Source organism: Carya illinoinensis, chromosome 12 (assembly GCF_018687715.1).
Source record: "Carya illinoinensis cultivar Pawnee chromosome 12, C.illinoinensisPawnee_v1, whole genome shotgun sequence".
NCBI lineage: Eukaryota > Viridiplantae > Streptophyta > Magnoliopsida > Fagales > Juglandaceae > Carya > Carya illinoinensis.
The window spans coordinates 25,502,943-25,526,778 of NC_056763.1; the positions used below are offsets into that span (position 1 = coordinate 25,502,943).

Genomic DNA, 23,836 nt, shown 5'->3' on the forward strand with positions numbered 1-23,836 from the left:
CATCCTTTTCCTTCTTAATTAGGCAGTAATCTCTTTTAGTCCCCTAAAAACTCTACAAAAAATAGAAAAAATAAAGCATCAAACAGGGCCGGTAAACCAAGGCGTGTAGGTGGCGAGTGGGGGAGAGAGAGGTTGGCAATGGAGCATATAGAGAGATAGTTTGCCAGGAATCATAAATCTAGCCTCCACTGGCTTGATAAAAATGAGAAAAACTACAGAAAATGAAGAAGAAAAAGAGAGAGTGAGGAAAAGATAGAGGTATAGCCAAATGTAGAAAGGGCCTGCCGCCTTCCGCGGGTGAGTTTTGTGGGAAGGGGAGGTTTCGGTGAAGAGAGGAATTTGGTCTTGAGGCTATGAGAAACTATTGTGTCCAAAGTTTCTTTTTAAAGTTGAAACACTAGCTGCTTTTACAATACAATAGAATCCCCCATAAATCAGGGTAAAAATGACATTGCAGAGTTCATTCAATAGATTGTACTAACGATTGCAACAAAAATAGCAACAACAATTTCGTGTTAGTATATACATTCTGTTTTTGGAGCACAAGAACCCTCGCACAAAGTAATGGAGCTATGACTCCCTAACACCAATATGTAGTTTATGTTCAGGCCAAACCCACCTACTCATCAAGTTGGGTCGCTGTGCTCTGATTCTCATTCTTGTACAAAGCCTAAATCATAGTGTTTTGGGCTATTTCCCATAACTATCCACAAATTCTTAAGGTCAAAAGGGAAGTAGACATCTATGGCCCTTGAGAAAGATGAAAAAAGTTGCCTTTACAAAGAATCACTTTTTTCCTTTTGCTGGGCTGCCTCAACATACTGCTCTGCCAGTTTCTTCACCTTCTCTCCTTCCTTGACGAGAAAATTTGCATTCTTGGCTTTGCAGTGGTATCTCATAACTTTATCTGTAGTTCTTGTCACTGCCCACCTATATTGTTCCGTCGTTATCACGCCACTTTTGCACAGTGGCCTGATGTGTTCTTTGATGTAGGCTTCCACCTAGAGATAGATGGTATGACTGATAAGCTTTAAGTCAAGTAGAAGAAAGGCCGTACACAAGCTTGGGATAAGTATTGGACAACTGAAGTATGGAATGATTTACATAAGGCTGAACGAATACGAAGAAAAGAAAATGGAAGTAAAGAAAACCAAATCAACTCAAATATATGATAAAAAGAAGGTCATCTGCTACCTTCTTGAATACATGATTGAAGCTATCAGGCCGCTTGCTAGTCTCGGTGCTAGATTTCTTCTCCTTGATTTCGACATTTTCCCCCGTTTGAAATTGGTTGGGTGAATGTTCCCCACCAGAAGAGTTGGGACCAACAGTTGCAACAAACATGTTCTTTGCATTTACCACCTTATTTGACATGTTATTTTCATTTTCTACAGGATCTTTGTTTTTGGTGACTGCATTAACCTGTCCATATATCTTTCTTGATGCCACTTCTGGAAATTTTTTAATGAGGGGTTCTTTGTCTGGGCCATATAACTCTTCACATTCTACAACTGAAAGTTCTTCACCGTTTTCACTTGAAAAGGGTTCTGAAGGAACACAAGAATTGTCAGTCTCACCCTCCGTGGTAGAGCTGATGCCCGCATCACTATGGTTCTGGGGCAGGGTAGAGTCCTTTGGTGCTTCAAAATTCCCTGGTTTTCCATGATCGTCAATATCTGTACCACTATTCAACTTTTCAGAGTTCAGAGTAGAGAAAACCACTTTCATTTTTGAAGCACCTTCTTCTGGTGGTAGCTTAGAGACTTTTGTTGTACTGGCACCAATGTAGTCTTCATCATCCAAATCATACTCAAAATCCCCATAAATATCCAGTTCTGGACAAGAATCCATATCAAATACATCATCTGGCCCTTCCTCCCTTATTGAGGGATCATTTTTATTGAGGACTTCCTTCTCTGATTGTGGACTATTTGGAGGAGAATCAGACACAAGGCCTGCACTTCTCAGTGCATCTAAGATTACAGGATCAGTTGATATTTGATTGGTAGCTTGGTCCGATTCTTTGATGGGAGCCTCTGCTGAGGGTGAAGTATAAGCTTCTGTGGCTCTACTGGACTTGCTGTTATCTGAATGATGCAACATCTCCTGGGAACATAAATTCAGGTATACTATTTTGCTGTTTGACCTATCGGCAACCTCTTTTTCAATATTAATTGCATCTGCAACTGCGAATTCTGTTTCTGCAGTTCTGCGAATAACAGGCAAATTTGCTTTCCTCAAGAAGTACTCGGTGAGTCGGTGAAGTTGTGTCTGAAGAAAAAAAGTTGTCACACAACCAGATAGATAAACTCCAGGATTATAAAGAAATCAACTAGTATAACGTTTTTTAATTAGAGATTATTATTCCATAGAGAAAAACCAAAGCATTTAAGGTGCACTTGAATGATGCATCTGGATGACAACCTTAACTTGTGTAAACTGAAAAATAGCGACACCATGTTTAATACCAAAGAAGAATGCTGTAGTGTCCAAAAATCTTGGTTTTACTGTGAAACAAGTCTTCACTAAATTTTCCTTTATATCTCTTGACATATAAAGCAGCCAAACCACAGATTCAAATTGCTCCAATTCCAATAAAACAAACTACAGCTAATTTTTCTTTTTGGATGGTTATATTGGAGGAATTCTATTATAATTGCAGTGGGGGTAGTGGTGACAAGTGGAAAACAAAAAGCATTGGCGATGGTCTGATGAAGGTAGTCAATTTGGTGTTGGCACTATTGCAACATAAAATGCGGTGCAGTGTTGGTCAATGGTGATGGTGACCTGGCAAACAATAGAGCTAGCATTTATGACTTGTGGTGTTTGAGCTGGTGTCAGCAGTGTTGCAGCACTCTGCAATAGTAGTTGCAGTGCTGGTGGTGGCAGTGGCAGTGGCATTGCTAGGGATAATGGAGAACATCAACCATGAAAATCTATAGCAAGTATTATGCGCACAAACTTTTTTTTTTCTACATTTCCTTGCACGGTCCTTTTCTGCCTTTCCCAGTTTTCATCCAAGGCTCAGCACTTCCACTTCCATTCCCAAATATTTTCACATCAAAAAGAAAAATACAGAGTATTCCAAGCAGAAATTTAATCCATTCACTGTAGTAAAAATACCCAGCCTGGTTATGGGAGGTGGAGACAGCAAATTACTCTATACCTGCCTCACGGGTAAGGGGATTTTATTATGGTGACTAGGTGCCAGTACTGGTCTCATTTCGGCTGGTAATTGAGCCTGCTCACACCAATCAGAAAAAATAATTGTATAAATATCAGATATGAAACAAAATAAGATGGAATGAAGAGTGTTGGGTTTCAGAAACCAAACTATTACATACTAGTAAGGGATAATTTCCCCTAAGCACTGCATTGTCTTCCTGTAATTCATTGCTGGTGTTCATGCTTGCTACAGCTGCTTTCCTAGCAAGGACCTCCAGGGCCCATTTTCTTTTGTCACTCTTTACACCGTCAGATTTAACCAGCTGCTGCTTCTGAGTACTACTACCTTTAGAATCACATAGTGCAGAAATGGATGACCCTGCTGGGCGTGTGCTTAAAGTTACTTTACCAGGAGCAGAAGCAACATCGCTCTTTGAAATTGGGGGATTATTCTTACTTTCTCTAATTCCAAATGAAGAAACCCCGGCCTTTGACACAATTTTGTTTGATTCTGTGCATTTAGTACTACCATCAGGAGATGCCTTTGAACAGGTGTCTGCAGAAGTGGGCTGTTCTTTATTCTGCTCTGAATTACCAACAGCTTTAAGAGCTGAAAGAGGCTTGAGGTTATCCTTTCTAGGGAATACAGATGTATCAGCTAAATACAACCTGGAAAGAATTGAATTTGTGGCCTGTGATTCAAACCCCTGATCTGAGTCATCCGCACTCTTTCTTAGGAGGCCAAGAACTGACTTCAAAGTCTCAATCTTTTCAGGCTTTGTAGCTCTCATGCAGCGATGCTTCCAAAACTCAACTTCACAGTCCCTATCCCATGCACGTTTTCGTCTTCCACTGGATGTTCCATAAATTTTCTTTGTTAGATTTTCCCGCACTTTTCCCTTCTGTAGCATTGACTTCTTGGACTTTACAGCTGAAGGTGCCAACTTCTTAACAGGTTCAGTTTTAGGTCCTGCTACAGCAGCCCTAAAAGCAGCAAGAAGCTTTGGATCAAAAAGGCTTTCCCCAAAATCTTTCGCAGATTTTTCACGGACAGCTTCTCTGATTTCTCTCCTTAGTTTTTGAACTGCCATGGATGACTCCTTGTCTTCAGAAGCTCTCCTCATTATCTTTTTGACTCGCAAGCCAGCTGTGTTTTCTCGCTCTATCAATGATTTATCGGGAGGATTTGGGCATGCAATCTCCTTGGAAAGTCTATGGTTTGTCCCTTGAACTATGCTCATTATATCAGAAGCAAAATCATCCTCATCTTGATGATGTTTCAACCTTTCATCTTTGGGAACTACTATTGGGTTTGGGCAGCTCTTAGAATTAGCCAGCACAGAAGCATCGCCGTTCTCCTCTGTAGGCACCTCCTCAATCCGCCCTTCAGCTTTAATTTTCTTTCTAGAAACTTCAGTCACAATCTTTGGTTTGGGATTTCCATCAATACTAGTAGACTCGTGCTCACTAATAGATGCAAAGAATAAGTGAGACAAACAAATGACAGTAAATATACATTTACATAGGATATGCATGAGAGCACTGCACCAAACAACACAATAATTGAAGATAAACTAAAAAACTTGGTGACCGCCTGCTTCTAAGTGCTATTCATGAAACTGATAAAAACATACAACAGAGTTTAAAATCCAACATGGCATGTTTAATATGGAGGAAACAACAGTGAGCAACGCTAAGATAAATTATTGCTGAACCCATGTCCCTAAAATGCCATAAGTTTTGCCAGCTGAAAGGCCAAAGAGCTTCCATGAAAACAGAACAACTGGACCTGCAATAATTTATCAACATTGGAAGTGGATCTGCAAGTGAGCAAATGGCACTGGAAAATTGTGGCATGGGGATAGCAGTAATATATCCTTAGGGAACATGGCTATGATCACTAACTGCAGAAAAACGTGAGAAAAGCAGAGGATACATTTGAATGATAAGTTACCTGCAATAAATAGACTTTCTCTTTACACCAACCATGGTAGCATTCTCATTAGCATCTGGTTCAAATTTGTAAACAGAAAACATTCAGTAACAAGGCAATAGATCAGGATGTTCATATCAATGCCTTATCAACATCATAAGTGGCTATTTGGGATGTTCAAAGAAAGAAAGAAAAGAAAAAAAGAAAGAAAAGATGCCCACACTTAAATACCTTTTGCCAAAGATTTTTCTGAAGGGATTTGCCGTTGGACATCTTCAGCGACTTGATCTCCAATTCCATCATTCTTTATGTCATCAACTAGAAGCACATTAAATTGACAGTGATGGCATTGTAGCTATAAAAATAAATAAATAAACAAAAATGGTTATATATGCCAATACCAGACAAAAAAGCGCCTACAGATAATCCAAGATGAAGGCCTATAGCGGATTCATCTTCAGACTGCCTGTTTCCAATACAGGATTCACTAGTCAGCTTTCTTGAAGTATTTTCAATGCCATGAAAGCTACTTTGTTCCTTCATTGCTTTGACAGCAGAACTTGTCTTCAACTGACTAATCACCAGGGAATTAGAAGGCAAACTGAAGGATGGATCATGTGATAAGGACAGTTCCAGCTCCTTTGCCTCAAAGATTGGTTGAATGATAGTCTTCTCCATCGATGGGATTTCCGCCTTATGACTAATGGCATCAGAAGGCGATATAAATGTTTCAGTTTTCAAGTCCTTTTCGACTTTGACAGTTGACAGAAAGTTCTCATTTGGTTCTTCAGTCCACTGATTTTCACCAACCATTGAGATCACAACAGCTGTCTCTCCAGCATCAGCAACAGAAATGGACACCTTTCCAGCAAAAGCATCCTCAACAAAATTTTCACAATTAGCATCTTCTGGGCAATGCTCATTGTTAGGTCTCTGAGTCAAAACCACACCTGATTCTTGTGGCACACATCTACATTAATCCAAAACTAAGAATGTTAAAAGAAATGAAAAGGGAAGTCAGCTTCTAGGAAAAGACAAATTTTTGACAATTCATTTATCCTTTTATAATCCTTGAATACATGTATTATACAAAAGCTGCATTGATTAATTTAACTCAAGGTTTTCTCTTGGCAACATCAGATGATTGTGGAACAATTACGGGGTGATTGTGCCAAAGTTATAGATAAGCCAGTTAATGAAAGCCTGGTGGTATGGATAATTGAGCTAGTTACCTAAGTAATCCAAGCAGTTATGCTGCCATAGTAGAACTAATGTCCTTAAACAGTAAATATAATCTATAAAACACTATTAAACATCATTAGTCTACCTTGAGCAATGCAGTAATAGGTTCTGCACATTCAAGTACTAACGGATGAAATAATGCATATGCAGCTCAAGAAAATTCACTGGATTAGACTCCGCTGAGGAACCAACAGCCAAAACCAACTGACTAATAACCATAGTCCATGAACTTACCTTGGGCACAGCCAGGTACTCTCAGATGTGGCTTCAGAATCAAATCCGACACAAAAAGCATGATACCTGATTCCATGCCAAAAAAAAAAAAATCCATCAGCCTTTTCTGGCCCCTTCACAGACAACAAGAAGTTTCACCGTTTGTTCTTGAAAATATTTTGGAAAAATCAACCTACTGAACCCTCACTCTCACTTAAGCCAAATTGAGCAGTGAAATTCCTAAATGACATTCAATGAATATGTCAAACCCTATGAATCGGATTTTATGGTTGAAGCTCACCAAATATCACATGAATCACAAGCAATTGATGTATCAAGATTGGAATCTCCCTCAATAGTCACTGATCCACTTCGAATTTTGCAGCCATCTCCATCCAAGCAAATAACTGCCTACAACACCATACAGTACATAAGAAAGATGTTGAGATGTAAATTCATACACAATGCCAAAATTTGGAAAAACAGCCTTGAGTTCTTAATTTGAGAATAGCACTAATCTTCCTGAAGATTTTTGTTTCTTGAGAAGCTTGCGTGGCTATACCCATACTCTGTATGGACTATTATAGGAAGGGGCGATTAAATAGTCTAGAAACAATTTAAATTACATTTTTTTTCCTCGACATGATTTAATTACATATTTTTATGAATGCCTGACATGTGGATGTAGATGGGCCAACCTTTCAGAATCTCAATGCCGATATCAACACTAGTAGTAGGCCTTCTAGGTTAAGGGCATTTGAAAACACAACAGCCATTTTCTGATTTGTAGAAGTTTTGGATATAATCTTTTTATTATTTCATATATGTATATATAGGTATATATATAATATATAGAACTCATGCAACCATGCAGGAAAAAAAAAAATCATGTGTTCAATTCCCCATGCCTCCATGCAGATATTTAAAAGAATAAAAAATCATCCATCCACATGAGATAGAACACATGATTTTACCCTCCACCCCTTACCTGTAGCGAGGGTGATGCCATACGGGCTAACACCATTGACAATAAAAGGCTTATGATGTAATTACGCCAAATAACACTGGGCCCCAGAAGGGTGTCAGACTTTTAGAAACAGCACTAAAGAGAGTATTACAAGATCACATCAGGGGAAAATTACATTTTCATCAATATAATACGATGGAAAAGAGAGCATATTATTCTTCTCTTCAATGCACCAATCATCATCTCTGCATAAGTGAAGAAAAAAAAAGTAGTAAATAATCGTTGCTGAAAACCTAGGCATAGTGACAATGTTAGCATTACTTCTTCCTTTTTTACCTATAAAAGAAGTAATTTAATCAGCATAATTACAAAATAACTATGTGCCACTATAAGTATGGGCCACAGATCCTCCACATTCTACTTGTACTCATATTCGTAATGCAGGCCATTTATTTTTTAAAGTAATGCGAGTAACAATTCTTTCCATGCTCTATCTTAATATCTTCTCGCCAGAGAGCTTCGAAACAAATATTAGAGATGACCCACTTGTAACAATTCTATCAAAATTAACAGATTTTGAAGTGTAGCAATATGGCTTTGAATCAACTTTAAGTAACAACTGACAAATATGATATTGGGTAAAATAGAACTGCTATAAATAAATGAAACAAGTATATATTTTTTTTTTACCAAACCCTAAGTTTTCAGAATGCAATGCTGATATCACGTGGAGGTACAAAACTAAGAGGAACAGGGCTTTGAACAAGGTAAAAGTTAAAAAAGACAAGAAAATATGTATGTTGTTAAAGAGTACCTGGAAAATGAGTCCTCTTCAACTTTGTTGCTACCAATAGTATCATATACCTACATAATGAAATGGAAATGGAACTTATTAAACTTTACATCAGTTATGTATCAACTTCTAGTGGTAGTCTCCTTTTAGCAGCTTCTAATTACAGCTTCGATAGAAACTCAAAGAATAGGGAAACAGATCTCATCAAGAGTAGTCAATACTGGGAAACAAATTCTGTGCAAATTAAGTTCTGAATGTATATCAATGACAGCAGAAGTAATGCAGCACAATGAAGTTAAACGGTCTTCAAAAGTTTTATAACACTGACCGGGACGCATGTGATCAATTGAAATTCATTCTGGCAAAGCGGACAAAGGTTTGTGATGGTAGCCCAGTTGTCAATGCATGCAAAACAAAACCTGAAAAATCACATGATGAACTCAGTTTATGAAATCAAATCTTGCTCTCTGTCCAAGCAAATTAATGTTACAAAAAATAGTTACTAGTTTGCTAGATCATGCACAACAGATATAAATAAAATATAAATTTACCTAGTTGATTCGTTGAACATATATAAAAAATCCAATATAGATGGATAAAGGAAGCTAAATCTATAAAAATGCCCATCCAACTAAAGAATCTTTTGGCTTTTTCAACTCAACTTGACCCTGACAAAATCCAAGGCCATGAACAAGGCACAATTTACCTTTAGACATCTACAAACCAATGAATTTATAAATTCTTTAAGAGCTCATTTCCAAAAACAAATGCAGCTGTTGCAAGAGGTTCTAGCCAGATTAGTCACTTGGTTACAGAAAGACATTGAAGAAAGTAAAGTAAGGGGTTGATGTCCACTGAGTTCCTTTCTTAGCTTTACAATAATTGAATTTTTGAATAAAAGTATCAGTAATTGCAGTTTAATGCTCATATCAAAGGTATTTGAGTGCCCACTTCCATTTAACTTAAAAGCAAATAAAGGAATATGATGGGTAACATCTTGATATTATGAGAAGAAAGGTTTATTAACACAACTAACCAAGATGCACGCACTTGAGTGACAAAAGGAATGGAAGAAAATGTAGATACATACCAGTGCTGGCAGCAGTCTAGAACCCCCCTATCAATGACAACATCCATGCATATCCCACACCCTTCACCTTCAAAATTGGAATTATCCTTCCACAATATAAAAATAAAAATAAAAATAAGTGGTAGATAAAACCAAGGGTATAATAAATGAATAGCTAAAACTAAAATACGAGTATCCATAAGAAACAGAATATAGAATATAATCTAACAAAAACACTAATTTCAAAGTGGGGACTGGGTCTAATATTTTTTCTGGCATGATGTTTGGTGTGGTGATTTAGCTCTTAAATTAGCATTTCCTAGCCTTTTCAGGACTGCTAAAAACAAAGGGGCTGCTGTGGTGGATTCATACTTGTTTTCTAACAACATGTTGAATTGGAATGTTGAATTTACTAGAGATTTACGGGACTGGGAAGTGAGTGAAGCTGCTGATTTCTATGTAAAACTTTATGATTCTAAGATTGATCAGATCAGGGAAGACAGGATGCAGTGGTTTCATGATAATAAGTTCAGATTCTCTGTGAAATCCTATTACAAGGTGATAAATAGTCATGATAATATAACATACCCCTGGAAAAGTATTTGGAAAGCTACAGTGCCCAGTAAAGTTGCATTTTTTTGCTGGTTGGTGTCGCTTGAGAAAGTTTCAACTATTGACAATTTGAGGAAGAGGGGTTTATATGTGATGGACTGGTGCTTCACGTGGAAAAACGATGGTGAATCTGTTAATCACCTGTTTCTTCACCACTGTGAAATGGCGACGACTTTGTGGAACAAGTTATTTGCAAAGGTAGGCATCGCTTGGGTGATGCCTTTTCATGTGGTGGAATTTTTGGCTAGCTGGCAAGGTGCAGCGGGAAGTGGAGGCAGTACAGCTGAGTGGAGAATGATTCCCTTATGGTTATTTTGGTGTTTATGGCTTGAGAGAAATGGGAGGTGTTTCAAGGACCGTGAATGCACAATGATGGAATTTAGGGACTTTTTCTTTAGCACTTTAAATTTTTGGGTGAACAATCTTGTGAGGGATATCAACATTTGTAAGGCTTTTACTTAATACTGTTTTGCTTTAGCTTGTACTTAGGTGTATTCTCTTATATACTTCTTGTGTACTTGGGTTATGCCTATTTACTTTGAATAAAATCCCTTACCTATCAAAAAAAAATAATCTAACAAATTCCTCCATACACCGCATGTGTTCGAATAGTAACAAGCAAAGCAGCTTAGGGGAGCTCGCGTATGGCCTAATTCATGAAACAAAGATTGCCTTACAATGTACAATGGAAATACAATTTTCAGGAACTCTTTCTTGAAATTTAAAACGCTACTGAGAAAATTTCATGTTTTCTCATTTTCCTTCCGCTCTTTATCTCTCAATCATTGTCTCAAATATCAAAAGCATTGGTTAACCGAGCTTGTGCGAATACTTGGTAGCCGAAGTGACTGTCTATGCAATAGATTCGAAATAGAGAACAAAAATTGAAAGAAAATATGTAGAAACGGAAACTTTTAAATCTTTGGTACATTATAAAATTCAATAATAAAGCGACAATAAGGGATTAGATAAACAACAGTAACTCGGCTGCTTACAATATTAGTGATAATATCATCATCAACTTCAAAGGTATCTTCTTCCGGAATGCCTCTTGCATCCAAATCCATCTCCATTGTGAAACCCAAAGAACTTTGGCAGCCCTAATCAGATACTAATCAAAGGAATTACAACAACAAAAAAGTTAAGCTAACGGGAAATGAAATCGGCTAATCAATTTAAGAAAACAAAAGGGAGAAGAAAAATAGGGACCGAAATATAAATAATCAAATTTTTTTTTCTTTACAGAATTCGGAGGTCAAGTAGTTGGTTATTAAGAGGAAGAATCTCATGGGTCGAAAGGTTCAACAGAGAAATATTAGGAGTTTAAGTTTACATGTAACTGAGAGAAAGCACCGTTAATGTGTGTTTCTTTTGGGAGGGTTGCGCGACGATGAAGAAGACGAACCGAGAGTTGTCGGTTTTTTTTTTTTTTTTTGGCCTTTTTACGCGAAACGTTTTACGATATTAGAAACGTATTGAAGTTTGAGTGTAGAATGTGTGGGCCGCCAGGGCCGGTATCAGCTGGAGAAGAAGCTGCGTAGAATATGTCTGTGATTGGCCGGTGTTGGTCTGTTGGAACTTTGATATTTTAGAGAGAAAAAATTTGTTTATTGAATTAAGATTTCTTTACCAAAGAAAGTTTAAAAACTCCTCCTTCGATGTAATCAATCACGTCTATTTTATAATAAAAATAATTTTATAATATAATAAATCGTATTCAACCATTAATATAAATTTTCTTATATATGTATAAATCAAGCATTTTCTTAAAGATTTAAAATTCTCAAAAAAATAAAAAATAAAAAAACCACATAAAGTATTTTATCTAATAGAGAAATGATAGTTGTAGTTTTGAATGTGTAAGCGTTATGCAATCACTTTAAAAAAGTGAATAAATACGAAAACTATAAGAAAATAAAAATTAATTTTTTAATAATAGATCATACTCTTTTTCAAAGCGACTGCATGGCACTTGGGTATTCCAAAATTGTATGCAGCGTTACTCAACTTTGAAGATGGCGTAAACAATCTCTATAAAGAATAGCATCAGTTTAATAAAAGAATGACATGTATGCATTATTATTTGCAAACTTACGCATGAAATCAATCTTACAATCCCATTCATGCATGCTAATGAGTTTTCTACCCTATTGGGGTCAGTCATAGATGCAGAGGTAAAGCAAGGAAGAAATCATTTCAGGACCAATATGTTTGTCAAGATGTGGAGCTGTTTGCCATTCTTTGAAGCTTATGGATTGGATCCTTTTTCCTTAGAAACAACCATTTCCTCCAAGTTCATGGGATAGCACATTTTTGTGTGCAGGCCATTCCAGATGTTGTCTGCAAGTATGGCATTCACTGCCTCAGTTGGGTGGAACTGGTCCCACCATATATGATTGGAAGCATCACTGCAAGCCATCTCTGATGATATGCACATGATCCAACCCCCATACTCACCCAACCCACAGCAAGCATCAGCAGTGACATTGAAACCTGAGCCAAGAGTGCAATGCATGATTAGCATGAAATGGATAGCAGAGACAGATTTCCGGTAAGATAAGGAGATAAAAACTCAGAAAATCTGTCACCATAGAGTCGATGATTCTTTATTATGTCCATGGAGCCTTCAAGCAAATCACAGAATATGATTTTGGAATCAGGAAGCTCTTCACCGAGCTCCTCGATCATGTATCTCATGACAAAGTTGAACTCCCTAACCATGTCGTTTATCTCTTCAACGCACTCTCCATTCTCACTTCTGTACTCCCACAAGTAGTGAGGAGCACAACCAATAGGTGCCAGCCCCATGACCACCACTTTCCTGACATTCATGGTGTACAGGTTCTGTACCATAGACTTTAATATGTTAGGAAAGTTCTGAAGCCAGCAATACAAAGAAAATTAAACCCCAAGTGATCAGATAGATTCAAAGCTCAGAAACTGGTTCAGGAGTGGTGTGGAAATTTTCATTCCTTTAATTTAACTTGAAAAATTTGTGTGTACCATAATGGCTAAACATTTAAGTTGGAAAACAAAATGGATGCATGTTTTGGGACAGTTTATGGGCAAAGAAGGATATTTGCGTTGTTATAGAGTTTGCTACGATTTATGAGAATGGCTGTATCCATTGAGAGAGAGCACCAGTCTCATCTGTGCATTATAACCCCATAAAAACTAGTCAACTTGAAACTTTCTTGGGATCAATTATAATTTTTTTTTTTATAAAGCTCAGTTTCATTTACTAAGTAACCAGCGTGGGACTTGACGCTGATGACCACCTTAATAACTTATCCACTCAATGCGAGTCATTCCTTTTCCCCAACGTGAGATGTCAAAAGCCATGTTGATGTCATGCAGGAAAATTACATGCTCGGAAAAATAATATATCAGAAAAACTACCTTGATTTGCAGCTTTATTGTAGATGCTATGAAGTGGTTGAAACTCCACGGCAGGAAGAGGTTTTGCACATTGGATACATTACGGAGATAGTAGTGTATGTAGTCATTGATTCCAATAGAAATGTAGAACACGGAATTCGAGATGAGATCATTTGCACCATGCTCGCCCATACTTAATACAAACTGCTGATAGGTGTCTGTAAACTGCTGAATTTGCTGGGTGAACGAGATGTGTAGACCCTGTTGAATAGATTTATGATTATCAATGTCTAAGATATAATAATTAAAGCATTCTAATTAATCTTTTCAGCAGATCATCTTCAAAATCCAAGACGTGGACCAAAAACTTAGATGGAAAGGGACATCTCGTTTGCTGGTTGGGTTTAGAGCAGCTACAGCAAGAATCTAGTTCTATTTTACTTTTCCCCAAGACTTGGAGAGCAGCAAAAGGCTCTCCCAGGCAATTTAATACACCATAATACTTCATGAACACAAGAACACAACGTCCCAGAATCATCAACAAGAAATGGGGTGCAATTAGAGCTTTAGTTGGGTATATAAGGCTGTTCCCGAATGAATGCTTTTGCAGTTGGGAATTGGACTTCGTATGGAACAGCTTTAAGCCAATTGTTTTATTCACAACACGGTCAATTATATCTGAGCTCTAATTCAAGATTATCAGCAAAAGGAAGTAGTGGAAAGCATACCAATTCCGAACCACTTGAGAATATAATCCCAGCACCAGCAGATGCATAATTCACTCCATGGATCATGTCTTCCACGCTTCCAGACTGCCCAAGATAACTTGGTACAAAGGGAAGTCCAAGACGCAAAGCTGCTTAAAGAATTCGAAACAGAAAAAACCCAAATCAGAAAAATCCTGTACTCCACCCAATCTCATCAAACAAGAACCGTTAAATCTTAGAATTTTAACCATGAATGCCAAGAAAATTAAGAACATTCGGAAGAATTATAAACAGAAACCAAAATACCCGCAAGACCAAAATTCATTATCTTTTCTTTCTTTATATCTTTCTCAGCAACCAAATAAAAAGACTCAGAAGGAGACATGAACAAATCAAGAAAACAGCAACATCTCGCAAGACTCGATCACAGTTTTTTACTTTTTTTTTTCTCCATTTACTCAGCAACCAAACAAAATTTTCTGAAAAAAGACCAATGACTACCAAGATAATCAACTGGGATTCTTCCATTACAGAACCGTCCAGTTGGGCGGTGCGTGTCGAAGTCTCGACCGTAAGGGAGCCGGTCAGCACGTGCAAGCGTGCCGAGGAAATTGTTGGTGCCACAGTCGACGGAGGAGTCTCCAATGACAAATAATGCAGGGGCCAGAGGAGGGGCGCTTATTGAAGGGGTAAGAGGAATTGAAGTGGATGAAGTGGGTGAACTTGAAGAGCTGATGAAGTTGGCGGAGTTCGGCGGGAGGCCGAACAAATCATGAGGGTGTTGGAACGCTCTTGGTTGTGGGAAAATGGAGGATATGAGGATGGAGACGAGAGAAACAACGAGATTGAGGGCCATTGTTTCGCATAAAAGAAAGAAAGAACGAAGGGGGAGCTCTAATGGAGCTTTGGCGGGTAAAATAACGATCGGTGTTTCAAAGTGTCAAAAATACCCTTCTCAATACCGCTTGGTCGGTTGAGCCAGCTTCAGGGCCTAATGGCCCAAGTCCAATTTAAACTTTAAAGTGGCCCACGATCCAACTTCTTCTGTTTTTAATTAAGAGTAATGCTATATATAGTTATAGAGTGTATAAGTATCATGTAATCATTTGAAAAAAATAGTAGAATTCAAAAATATAAAATTAGTTTTTTTTCATACGAGTCCTGTATTTATTCACTTTTTTCAAATAGATTGTGCAGTACTTGCACACTCTACGATTGCAAATATCATTTCTCTTTTATTATTATTTATTTAATAATAAAATATTATTCTTTAACTAAATTTTATCATTTTTAATTATACCGTTTGATTTCATATAATTTAATAATAATTTATAAAAATAATTGACCAATAAAGATAAAGAGTAATAGTACTCATTTTAATGATATTTAATGTATGATAAAAGAGTATTTCATGAACAAGCTTGATTTATTCAATAAACATAAAAAAAGTGAGCCTAATTCATATTGATTAAGTTGGATCATTTCTGACTCTGAGATTTATAAAATCTGGTAGGGTCTTTTCTGAAAAATAAAATAAAAAATAAATTAAAATTCAAAGAAATCATTTTGAACAGCACAAGAGTGCTAATATCGTTCAACAAAAAAAGGGAGTACCCGGCCCATTTCATTATTAAATTTGACAATTATCATTAAAAAATTATTTCTTTTTTCTGATTTTTTCTTAAATGAAAATATCATTTATTAAAAAAAAATGCTATAATTTACAAAATAAAGATTAAAAAAAAATTGTATTGATGGTTATTAAAAATGGATAGGTGTGGCTAACCGTCTATCATATTTAATTACAAAAAAGCACATACTTTGATGAGATTGAGCCATTTTAATCCCACCCTCCAATCAAACGACGACACGCTTGAACTATCTTGCCGACCATAACCGACCATTTGCCAACGGCCACTGGAGTAGCGTCGTATTCCCCTCCACAGTACAGTTACCACTGCAAATGTTACACATGTGTGAAGAGTGGTTGGGGAAGAAATATCCGATTCCTCATATTTAATCCTTAGCTAAATTATTAAAAAAAATATATATGAAAAGGGAAGAAAAATGAGTTACATCCGATTCCGTATAGTAACTAAAATCATTCTTTTGATTTTTTTATTTTAAACTTATATTTTAATAGAATATAAAAAAAGAATATAAAAAGAAGTGAGAGAAAATAATAATAAAGAAATAATAAAAAAAGATTATTTTAATATAATAGATAAATGATAGAGAATAAGATATAAAAAGTTTTTTAAAGATAAGTAAAATTTATGAGAGTAAAACTTAAAAGTAAAATTTAAGAAAAAATTATAAGAAGTATGATTTGTAACTAAATTTTAGAAAATATTATAAGAAACCGTATAAGAATATTCTAATAGATAGGTAAATTAAATAAGCTATAAATTATACCAAAATGCCATTTTGTCTTTAGACAAAGTTATGCGGTCTCTCGACCTTAAGGTTTGTAGAGATTTGCGACATGAACTAAACCATGTCAGTCACGATTCTGTACTGAAATATTAATAAAGTTATAGTCAACTTGTAATGTATGTTTCAGGTCCAGTTATAATGTTCCATTTATTAATAAATGGTGATGAACTATTATTTCAAACAAAATTATACTAGCATATTTTTATTTTTATTTTTAAAAAAAATGGGATCCACAATTTTAGAAAAGTAGTGTCACTTTTATTAAATTTATCCAAATATTTTCAACTCAAAGGCATTATCATCATTTTCTAATTTTTTTTTATTTTTTATTTTTGTTTACTTTCCAACGTTTTAGCATGTTGTTATAGCCATCTACTACATGTATTCAAGAAAAGAAATGATACTTATAATAGTAAGTATGCAAGCACTACATAATTATTTTTAAAAAAATAAATAAATACGAGACTCATATAAAAAAATTAAATTTTTAATAATAAACCGAACTTTTTTTTAAAGTTATTATACAATGTTTGTATATTTTACAACTATATTTAACACTAATTCAAAAATAGGATCATAAAGATTAAAATAACTATCTCCTTTATTTTAATTTTTATAGCCTTTGGTCGCGCTTATTAAAGAGACACATGTCAAACGGTACGTCTCTAATTATATATTATTTAAGATAAAAGGTAGCAGTGTTGTAAACATAATCATCCTCATTGCACATGTCGCTTGTCATATTTCTTAGCCTCGATTCTTCCAAATTTGATTACCCATCACCTTAATAGTCAGTGCATGAGACTCGTACCGGCATAGTGTGTGTCATGTGTGCTTCTCTTATAACCGTGAGATTGTGATTGGTTTAGCTTTTTATTTCTACATCTCTTATTACTTTATCCTTGAAATTAACATACACCTTTTATAGTCTCTCAACCATAATTTACTTTGTTTATGCTCTTTACATTTATAAAGAGTTAAAAAGAGTTATTCTTATCGAGCCCCTCAAATCAATTTCAGTGCTTATATTTTGTCTATTTTACAGTAGAGTATGCCATACAATTACTTTTATACTATCTATATATTTTACTGATCTGATTGATTATATCAATTTATTTTATAACAAAAATAAGAGACAATCAACGAATTGAAGCGAGAGATTGTTCCAACATATATGGTTAGTAATAATATGAAGGGAAATACTTCCGGATCTTGTCGAGTTTAATATATGAATATATGAGGCATATTCTAGGGGTGTCTAATCTGGCATAATTGCATAAGGCCCCATGGTCACATGAAGAATCATGGTAGTGCTATAATGACCCATAAAGCACTCCATCTTTTTTTGTACCATTTTCCTTATTATCAAATCAACACGATAACCTTCCACCATAATGTAAACCACTAAAGGGAAACTCATAATAGAGCTTAGCTCCACACCTACCGACCCCTTTTTCATTACGTGATGCATGATAATCTAAGAGAGAAATGTTTTATTTACAAAAAGATTATATAAAAATAAATTTATAAATTAATCTGACTTGACGTTATATATTAGATTATAAAATTATTTTTATTGTAAAGTAGATCTAACGTATCACATGAAATTATATTAATTTATGTGTTTATTTTTATAAAATCTCTTTATATTTATAAAACTTCTATAACTACTTTCATATCTTTTGATTCCTTGTTGCTTTTTTCTCAAACCCAATCCCAGCAGTACTTCAGAAGTTAGAACCCACATTCAGTGCATGTACTCAGCTATTCTTTTGAGGTACCATCTTTGTGTCCCCTTGTAATGAATAAATTAATGTTGCTAGTTAAGAACAAATATACAGGTAAACCAAGATTTTAATATATCATTAAGCAAGTTGGTTGTCACAATTTTGATACTTAAACGTTTTTTTACAAATCGAAAAAGAAATATATATATATATATAGATAAGTACTACATATATAAAAAGATTACATAAAAATAAATTGATAAATTGACATGATTTCGTATGATCTATTAAATTTATTTTATAATAAAAGTAACTTTACAATTTAATATATTATATCAAAACACGTTAAATTTATTTTTAAATAATTTATTTATAATTAAAATATTTATATGAATGATATCAACGACGGATTCTATTATTTTGAAAAGAGAAAGTGTTAAAAGTGGTATCCTTATTCGAGGCAACACGAGGGCATGGTGGGCATGAACAGTCGAGCAAAAAGAGTGGAGAGCAGTGCTTTTGAAGATTTGCATTATGGATTTGGGACCCTTTTCTGGTGCCCCGGCGATGAAGTTGGCCTCGAACCCAACCCAAAGCTTCTCTCCGCACAAGCATACAGACAAAACCGAAAGGGTTATGATTTTGAGCAGGTTATGATTTTGGGCAGATGCTTTCCAATCTAAATTCAAATTCTCTCTCTCTCTCTCTCTCTCTCTCTCTCTCTCTCTTGTATATATATATATATATATATATCTATTTTCGACCTTTTAAAAACTTATCACTAATAATAAAAAAAAAGAAATATTTTAACTACAAAGAAATTGCACACAAATTGACCAACAAACTAACGTGACTTGATATGATACGTTAGATTGTAAAGTTATTTTTATTACAAAACAGATATAATGAATTTTATAAAATCACGTCAATTTGTAAATTTATTTTGTATAATTATTTGTATCTGTAGCAGTTCTCTAAGAAAACAACTTCATATGACAAGTTAAACTCTATTACTTCTAGGAAGAAAACAGATATCTATAAAATGAAGAGATCTTTACAAATAAAAGATGGACTCTCGACAGGCTGGGGATGACTTCTCTATGCCTAAACTAAATTCCTCTATTATATGGGATATGTGATATCATGAAAGATTATAAAATTATTAATTATAATAGATTTTGCTTCCAAACAATTTGTAAATATATAATTTTATGTCGAATCATGTAAATATCTATATATATTTTATATTTTATTTATTTTATAAATAAACACAAAAAGTTTCCTATCAAAACTCTAGTCAAGATCGTGGATGAGAGGTAATTATTTCCTCTATTTCAATATGTCGTGCAAATCAAGACATTTACATTAACATCGTCAGCTGAATAGTTTTTTAATATTTAAGATACTGTTTAATTATAGAAAATTTTTATTTTAAATATAAAATTTTTATCTTATCGTTACAACTCTCTTAAATCTTTATATAAAATATAATAAATAATTTAACTTTTTTTTTTATTTTTTAAAATTTTAAAATAATAATAATATTAAAATATTATAAAAATATTTAATCTTAAAATTTAAAAATTCTCAAAACCGTACACTTGTGTGGCACTTTACACGAAAACTAAAGTCTTCCGTACTGTTTCGCATATGAACGTTGCCACTGGCCCGCAAAAAACAAACACAGGTTCTTTTCCCAGCAAAATTATGAATAAAGTTAAATATAATTATAAATTATGTAAATGTTTATATTCAAAATACAGTATTTATTTATTTTATGATTATAAATATTATTATTTTTTATATATGAACATTTGAAAGTAAACTAATTGGAAAAATATTTTAAACTAATTGGAAAAATATTTTAATTACGAAGAGATTTAATAAAAATAGTTTTATAAAATAATATAAATTAATATAATATGTTAAATTAAAATTATTTTTATTATAAATTAAATTCAATATATCACATGAAATATATTAAATTATAATTTTTTTATAAAATCTGTTTATAATTATTGGATTTCTGAAATAATATTATTAGCTGCATCATTAGATTTGGACAAATACAGAGGGGCATTTTAGTAACTAAAAATGCTATTCTCCTTCCCTGAAGTTGCTGAAGTAACAACTTTCTCAGCTCTTTCATAGGAAACAAACCCCCGTTAAAGAAGCAATTAGCGTCGTCAACGTGTCCCGTTAGTCGTTGGGTCAAAACGTCTATTAAAGTAAAGCCAACGGCTACAAAACCGCCCCGCTCTCTCTATCTCTCTCTCCCCGGTGACAAGTTTCTCGGACCAGATAACCTCTGCGAAAACCTCGCACGGATTGTTACCGATGACACACCAATATCGGAGAATTAGAGAGAAACATTGTCAATTCATCGCCGATTAATCGGCTACCCCCTTTTCTTTTCCCATTTTAAGCACTCATTCTTCTTCCATTTCCCTTCGATTCTTTCCCTCCGGTAAGAGTCCAACTTCTCCCTCGAGAGATTCTGGCCCCCAAAAAGCGCCGACAAATCCCGTCATGTCCCAGAGTGAGACCCTGAATTTCAAAGCTTATGTTTTCCTCTCTTGGGGTTGTAAAATCTTTCATCTTTGAAGCCAGCCCCAGGAGCTCCAGGAATTTGGCTCCCATTCAGTTTTGGCTTCTGGGGTTTCCATCTCATAGCAGTTTCCGTGTTCTTTTGTTATTTTTTGTTTTCCTTTTTTTAAAATTTTCAGAAAGCTGGGTTCTTTGATCGAAACGGCGTTGTTGGGTTTGTAAATATCGATGGATTTATGATAGATTCGAAAACCCTTTTGTAATTTCATTTTGTAAGACAACAAGAAACAGACCCCAAGTTTCTTGTCGGTTTTCAGGTTATCGGAACAATGTCTATTGCCGACATTGCTTTGAGTCCGATTCGCCAAGAGCTGGTGAATGCTGCCGGGCATTTTCAAAGCCGATCAGGACCTTGCTCTGGCGAATCAATCATAATTTTCCTCACTGTCGCCGGCTCTGTGATTCCCATGCATGTGTTGGAGTCCGATTCGATAACGTCAGTGAAACTTAGAATTCAGAAATGTAAAGGGTTTGTAGTGAAGAAGCAGAAGCTAGTTTATGCAGGCAGGGAGTTGGCCCGGAACGACACTCGCATCAAGGACTATGGTGTCACCGGTGGTGATGTTCTGCATTTGGTTCTAAGGCTCTTTGATCTCCTACTCATCACTGTTAGGACCATTTGTGGGAAGGAGTTTGAGTTTCAAGTCGATAGGTATCGAAATGTCTGGTATCTCAAGCAACGTATTGAGAAGGAGAAGGGGAAAGGTTTCGTTAATCTCGAGGATCAAGAACTTTTCTTCAACGGGGAGAAGCTCGACGACCAGGTACGCATTGATGATATATGCAACGACAACGATGCAGTGATTCATTTGGTGGTTCAGAAATCTGCAAAAGTCAGAGCCAAGCATATCGAAAAGGATGTGGAAATTTCGGTTGTAGCAGCAACTACTAGTGAGGAGAAGGAGAGCGATGACAGAGTTGGAGAAGATAAGCAGCCGGGGCATCTTCAAGTTGTAACGAGGGAGCCACCAGGTATTGATTTCTGGTTGGAACCGATCGTTGTTAATCCCAAAGCAGAATTGCCCACATTTATTTGGGATATGATTAACTCTTCATTTGCTGGTCTGGAGAAAGGCAATCGACCAGTGAGGTCCTCTGAAGGCACCGGAGGAGCTTATTTCATGCAGGATTCATTGGGTCAGGAGTATGTTTCTGTTTTTAAGCCCATTGATGAGGAGCCCATGGCAGTACACAATCCCAGGGGACTACCTGTATCATCAAATGGTGAAGGATTGAAGAGGGGAACAAAGGTAGGAGAAGGAGCATTGAGGGAAGTTGCAGCATATATATTGGATCATCCGAGAAGTGGACCTCGCTCGCTATCAGGTGAAACGATGGGATTTGCCGGTGTGCCCCCTACAACCATGGTTCGCTGCTTGCACAAAGGATTTAACCATCCGGAAGGGTTTGAATGTACATCAAAGAATGTTAAGATTGGCTCGTTGCAGTTGTTCATGAAGAATGATGGAAGTTGTGAGGACATTGGTCCCGGCGCTTTCCCGGTGGATGAGGTACATAAGATCAGTGTGCTTGATATTAGATTGGCGAATACTGATAGGCATGCTGGGAACATATTGTTCCGCAAAGGGGAGGAGGGAAACAATGTGCTCATTCCAATTGATCACGGATACTGCCTGCCTGAGAATGTATGTATCTTCCCCCTTTTAGCCATTACTTTCTTATTAATTTTTAAGTTAATCTAGAATTAATAGGTTTCACCTGCAGGCTGCATGCCTTTTTTCTGTTGGTGAAATTCATGGGAATGACCATGAAGGTGGATTTCAATGTCCGTTTCTTGTTGAAAATATATGTGCATGCTAGAGGTGGCAAAAGTAGGATTTAAGTTGAGTCCATGTATAACCACCGACTGACATAGTAACTAATTTTCGTTTCTGGGATGTTTTTTAACTTTGATTTTTCTGTGAAGTATGTTTTGACCCCATTTTTTCCCTAAACAGCTTTAGTTCACTTAGATTTGTTTGTAGAATGATTTTTAGGAGTTTTTTTTTTTTTTTTAAATTTGAGATGCAGGTTATTAATACTGAAATAGAAAGATGTGGTACAATTGATACATCTTCTTGTTATGTGGCAAGGGTTATTACCTGCCTGTGTGATTGACGTAAACAAATAGTCATCTTGTTTCACCAAAATTGAAATTATTTAGGTTTTACTTATAAGCCCATTTGCCTCTTCGCAGTTTGAAGACTGCACGTTTGATTGGCTTTACTGGCCACAATCTCGCAAGCCATACTCTCCCGACACCATTGAGTACATAAATTCACTAGATGCTGAGCAAGATATAGAACTACTGAAATTTTATGGATGGAATATTCCGCATCAGTGTGCCCGCACACTTCGTATATCCACCATGCTTCTGAAGAAAGGAGTGGAGAGAGGTCTCACCCCCTTTGCCATTGGAAGCATCATGTGCAGAGAAACTGTGACAAAGGAATCTGAGATAGAGGAGATTGTTCGTGAAGCAATGGATTCCTTGCTCCCTGGCATGAGTGAGGCTGCATTCTTCAAAGCTGTCTCCGAGATTATGGATTCCCACCTCGACAAACTTGCAGAATAATTATCCTCTCATTTGTCAGTATATAGCTATATATGTATGTATGTATCAAATGACTGGTCCTTCTTTTGATGGACTGAATGTCATACAAAATGTGGATGGCCTATCCGTTCTGTATAAGTCTGAAGCTTCTTTCTTACTTATAAAAAAGTCTGAAGCTTCTTTCTTTTTTCTAACTGCCGTAAACTGTTACCTGGGGTTGTATTTGGATGTTGAAAAAAGTTCCCAGTTATGAATAAGATGTGTTCTTCATGATTGTCTGCAATGCTTTGCAGCTTTGATTGGTGCTTAAAATACCTTCTACAGACATGCCAACGTTTGATCTTGATTTCTACCACCAAAGGGCTGTTGCTTGGTCTTAGATAGCACGCAAGAGTCAAGTGGCATAGGCTTAAGTGGCTGTGGTTGTTAAATT

General features: G+C 35.8%; 3 protein-coding genes across 6 annotated transcripts; 1 reads left to right on the forward strand and 2 right to left on the reverse strand.

Annotated features, from left to right (window-relative positions):
• Positions 1-459: 459 nt before the first annotated feature.
• Positions 460-11,469, reverse strand: LOC122289494 (uncharacterized protein At4g10930). Of its 4 annotated transcripts, none has more exons than XM_043096532.1 (15): positions 11,328-11,469; positions 10,990-11,105; positions 9,404-9,489; positions 8,642-8,732; positions 8,335-8,384; positions 7,696-7,765; positions 6,855-6,964; positions 6,575-6,640; positions 5,500-6,068; positions 5,330-5,416; positions 5,120-5,174; positions 3,345-4,632; positions 3,167-3,241; positions 1,195-2,271; positions 460-1,001 (listed from the first exon to the last, which is right to left on the reverse strand). In XM_043096532.1, the coding sequence occupies exons 2-15, from the start codon at positions 11,065-11,067 to the stop codon at positions 777-779; spliced, it is 3,927 nt and encodes a 1,308-aa protein (XP_042952466.1). In that variant the 5' UTR covers positions 11,068-11,105; positions 11,328-11,469; the 3' UTR covers positions 460-776. The 4 variants fall into 4 exon arrangements, with proteins under 4 accessions (XP_042952466.1, XP_042952469.1, XP_042952468.1 ...); XM_043096535.1 differs by having other exon boundaries at positions 11,348-11,436; XM_043096534.1 differs by having other exon boundaries at positions 11,238-11,407.
• A 563-nt stretch (positions 11,470-12,032) lies between these two features.
• Positions 12,033-14,955, reverse strand: LOC122289495 (GDSL esterase/lipase 7). The gene is made up of 5 exons (XM_043096537.1): positions 14,581-14,955; positions 14,101-14,228; positions 13,394-13,633; positions 12,583-12,838; positions 12,033-12,487 (listed from the first exon to the last, which is right to left on the reverse strand). The coding sequence occupies exons 1-5, from the start codon at positions 14,933-14,935 to the stop codon at positions 12,243-12,245; spliced, it is 1,224 nt and encodes a 407-aa protein (XP_042952471.1). The 5' UTR covers positions 14,936-14,955; the 3' UTR covers positions 12,033-12,242.
• Positions 14,956-20,458: 5,503 nt separating this feature from the next.
• LOC122289496 (phosphatidylinositol 4-kinase gamma 2-like) lies at positions 20,459-23,686 on the forward strand. Its single transcript, XM_043096538.1, has 2 exons — positions 20,459-22,495; positions 23,047-23,686. The coding sequence occupies exons 1-2, from the start codon at positions 21,119-21,121 to the stop codon at positions 23,422-23,424; spliced, it is 1,755 nt and encodes a 584-aa protein (XP_042952472.1). The 5' UTR covers positions 20,459-21,118; the 3' UTR covers positions 23,425-23,686.
• The last annotated feature ends 150 nt before the right edge of the window (positions 23,687-23,836 follow it).

Bases quoted from the DNA above. Each gene is read 5' to 3' on its own strand.
- LOC122289494 (XM_043096532.1), bottom strand. From the start codon at position 11,067: ATGGAGATGGATTTGGATGCAAGAGGCATTCCGGAAGAAGATACCTTT. The intron at 8,733-9,403 runs GTATGTATCTAC...GTGATTTTTCAG, and splicing joins CTAGACTGCTGCCAGCACTG to GTTTTGTTTTGCATGCATTG. The intron at 2,272-3,166 runs GTATAGAGTAAT...TTTTTTCTTCAG, and splicing joins TCCCCTTACCCGTGAGGCAG to ACACAACTTCACCGACTCAC.
- LOC122289496 (XM_043096538.1), top strand. From the start codon at position 21,119: ATGTCTATTGCCGACATTGCTTTGAGTCCGATTCGCCAAGAGCTGGTG. The intron at 22,496-23,046 runs GTATGTATCTTC...GCCTCTTCGCAG, and splicing joins GATACTGCCTGCCTGAGAAT to TTTGAAGACTGCACGTTTGA.
- LOC122289495 (XM_043096537.1), bottom strand. From the start codon at position 14,935: ATGGCCCTCAATCTCGTTGTTTCTCTCGTCTCCATCCTCATATCCTCC. The intron at 13,634-14,100 runs GTATGCTTTCCA...TCTATTCAACAG, and splicing joins TCTCAAGTGGTTCGGAATTG to GGTCTACACATCTCGTTCAC. The intron at 12,839-13,393 runs GTAGTTTTTCTG...TCTATGGTACAG, and splicing joins CAATAAAGCTGCAAATCAAG to AACCTGTACACCATGAATGT.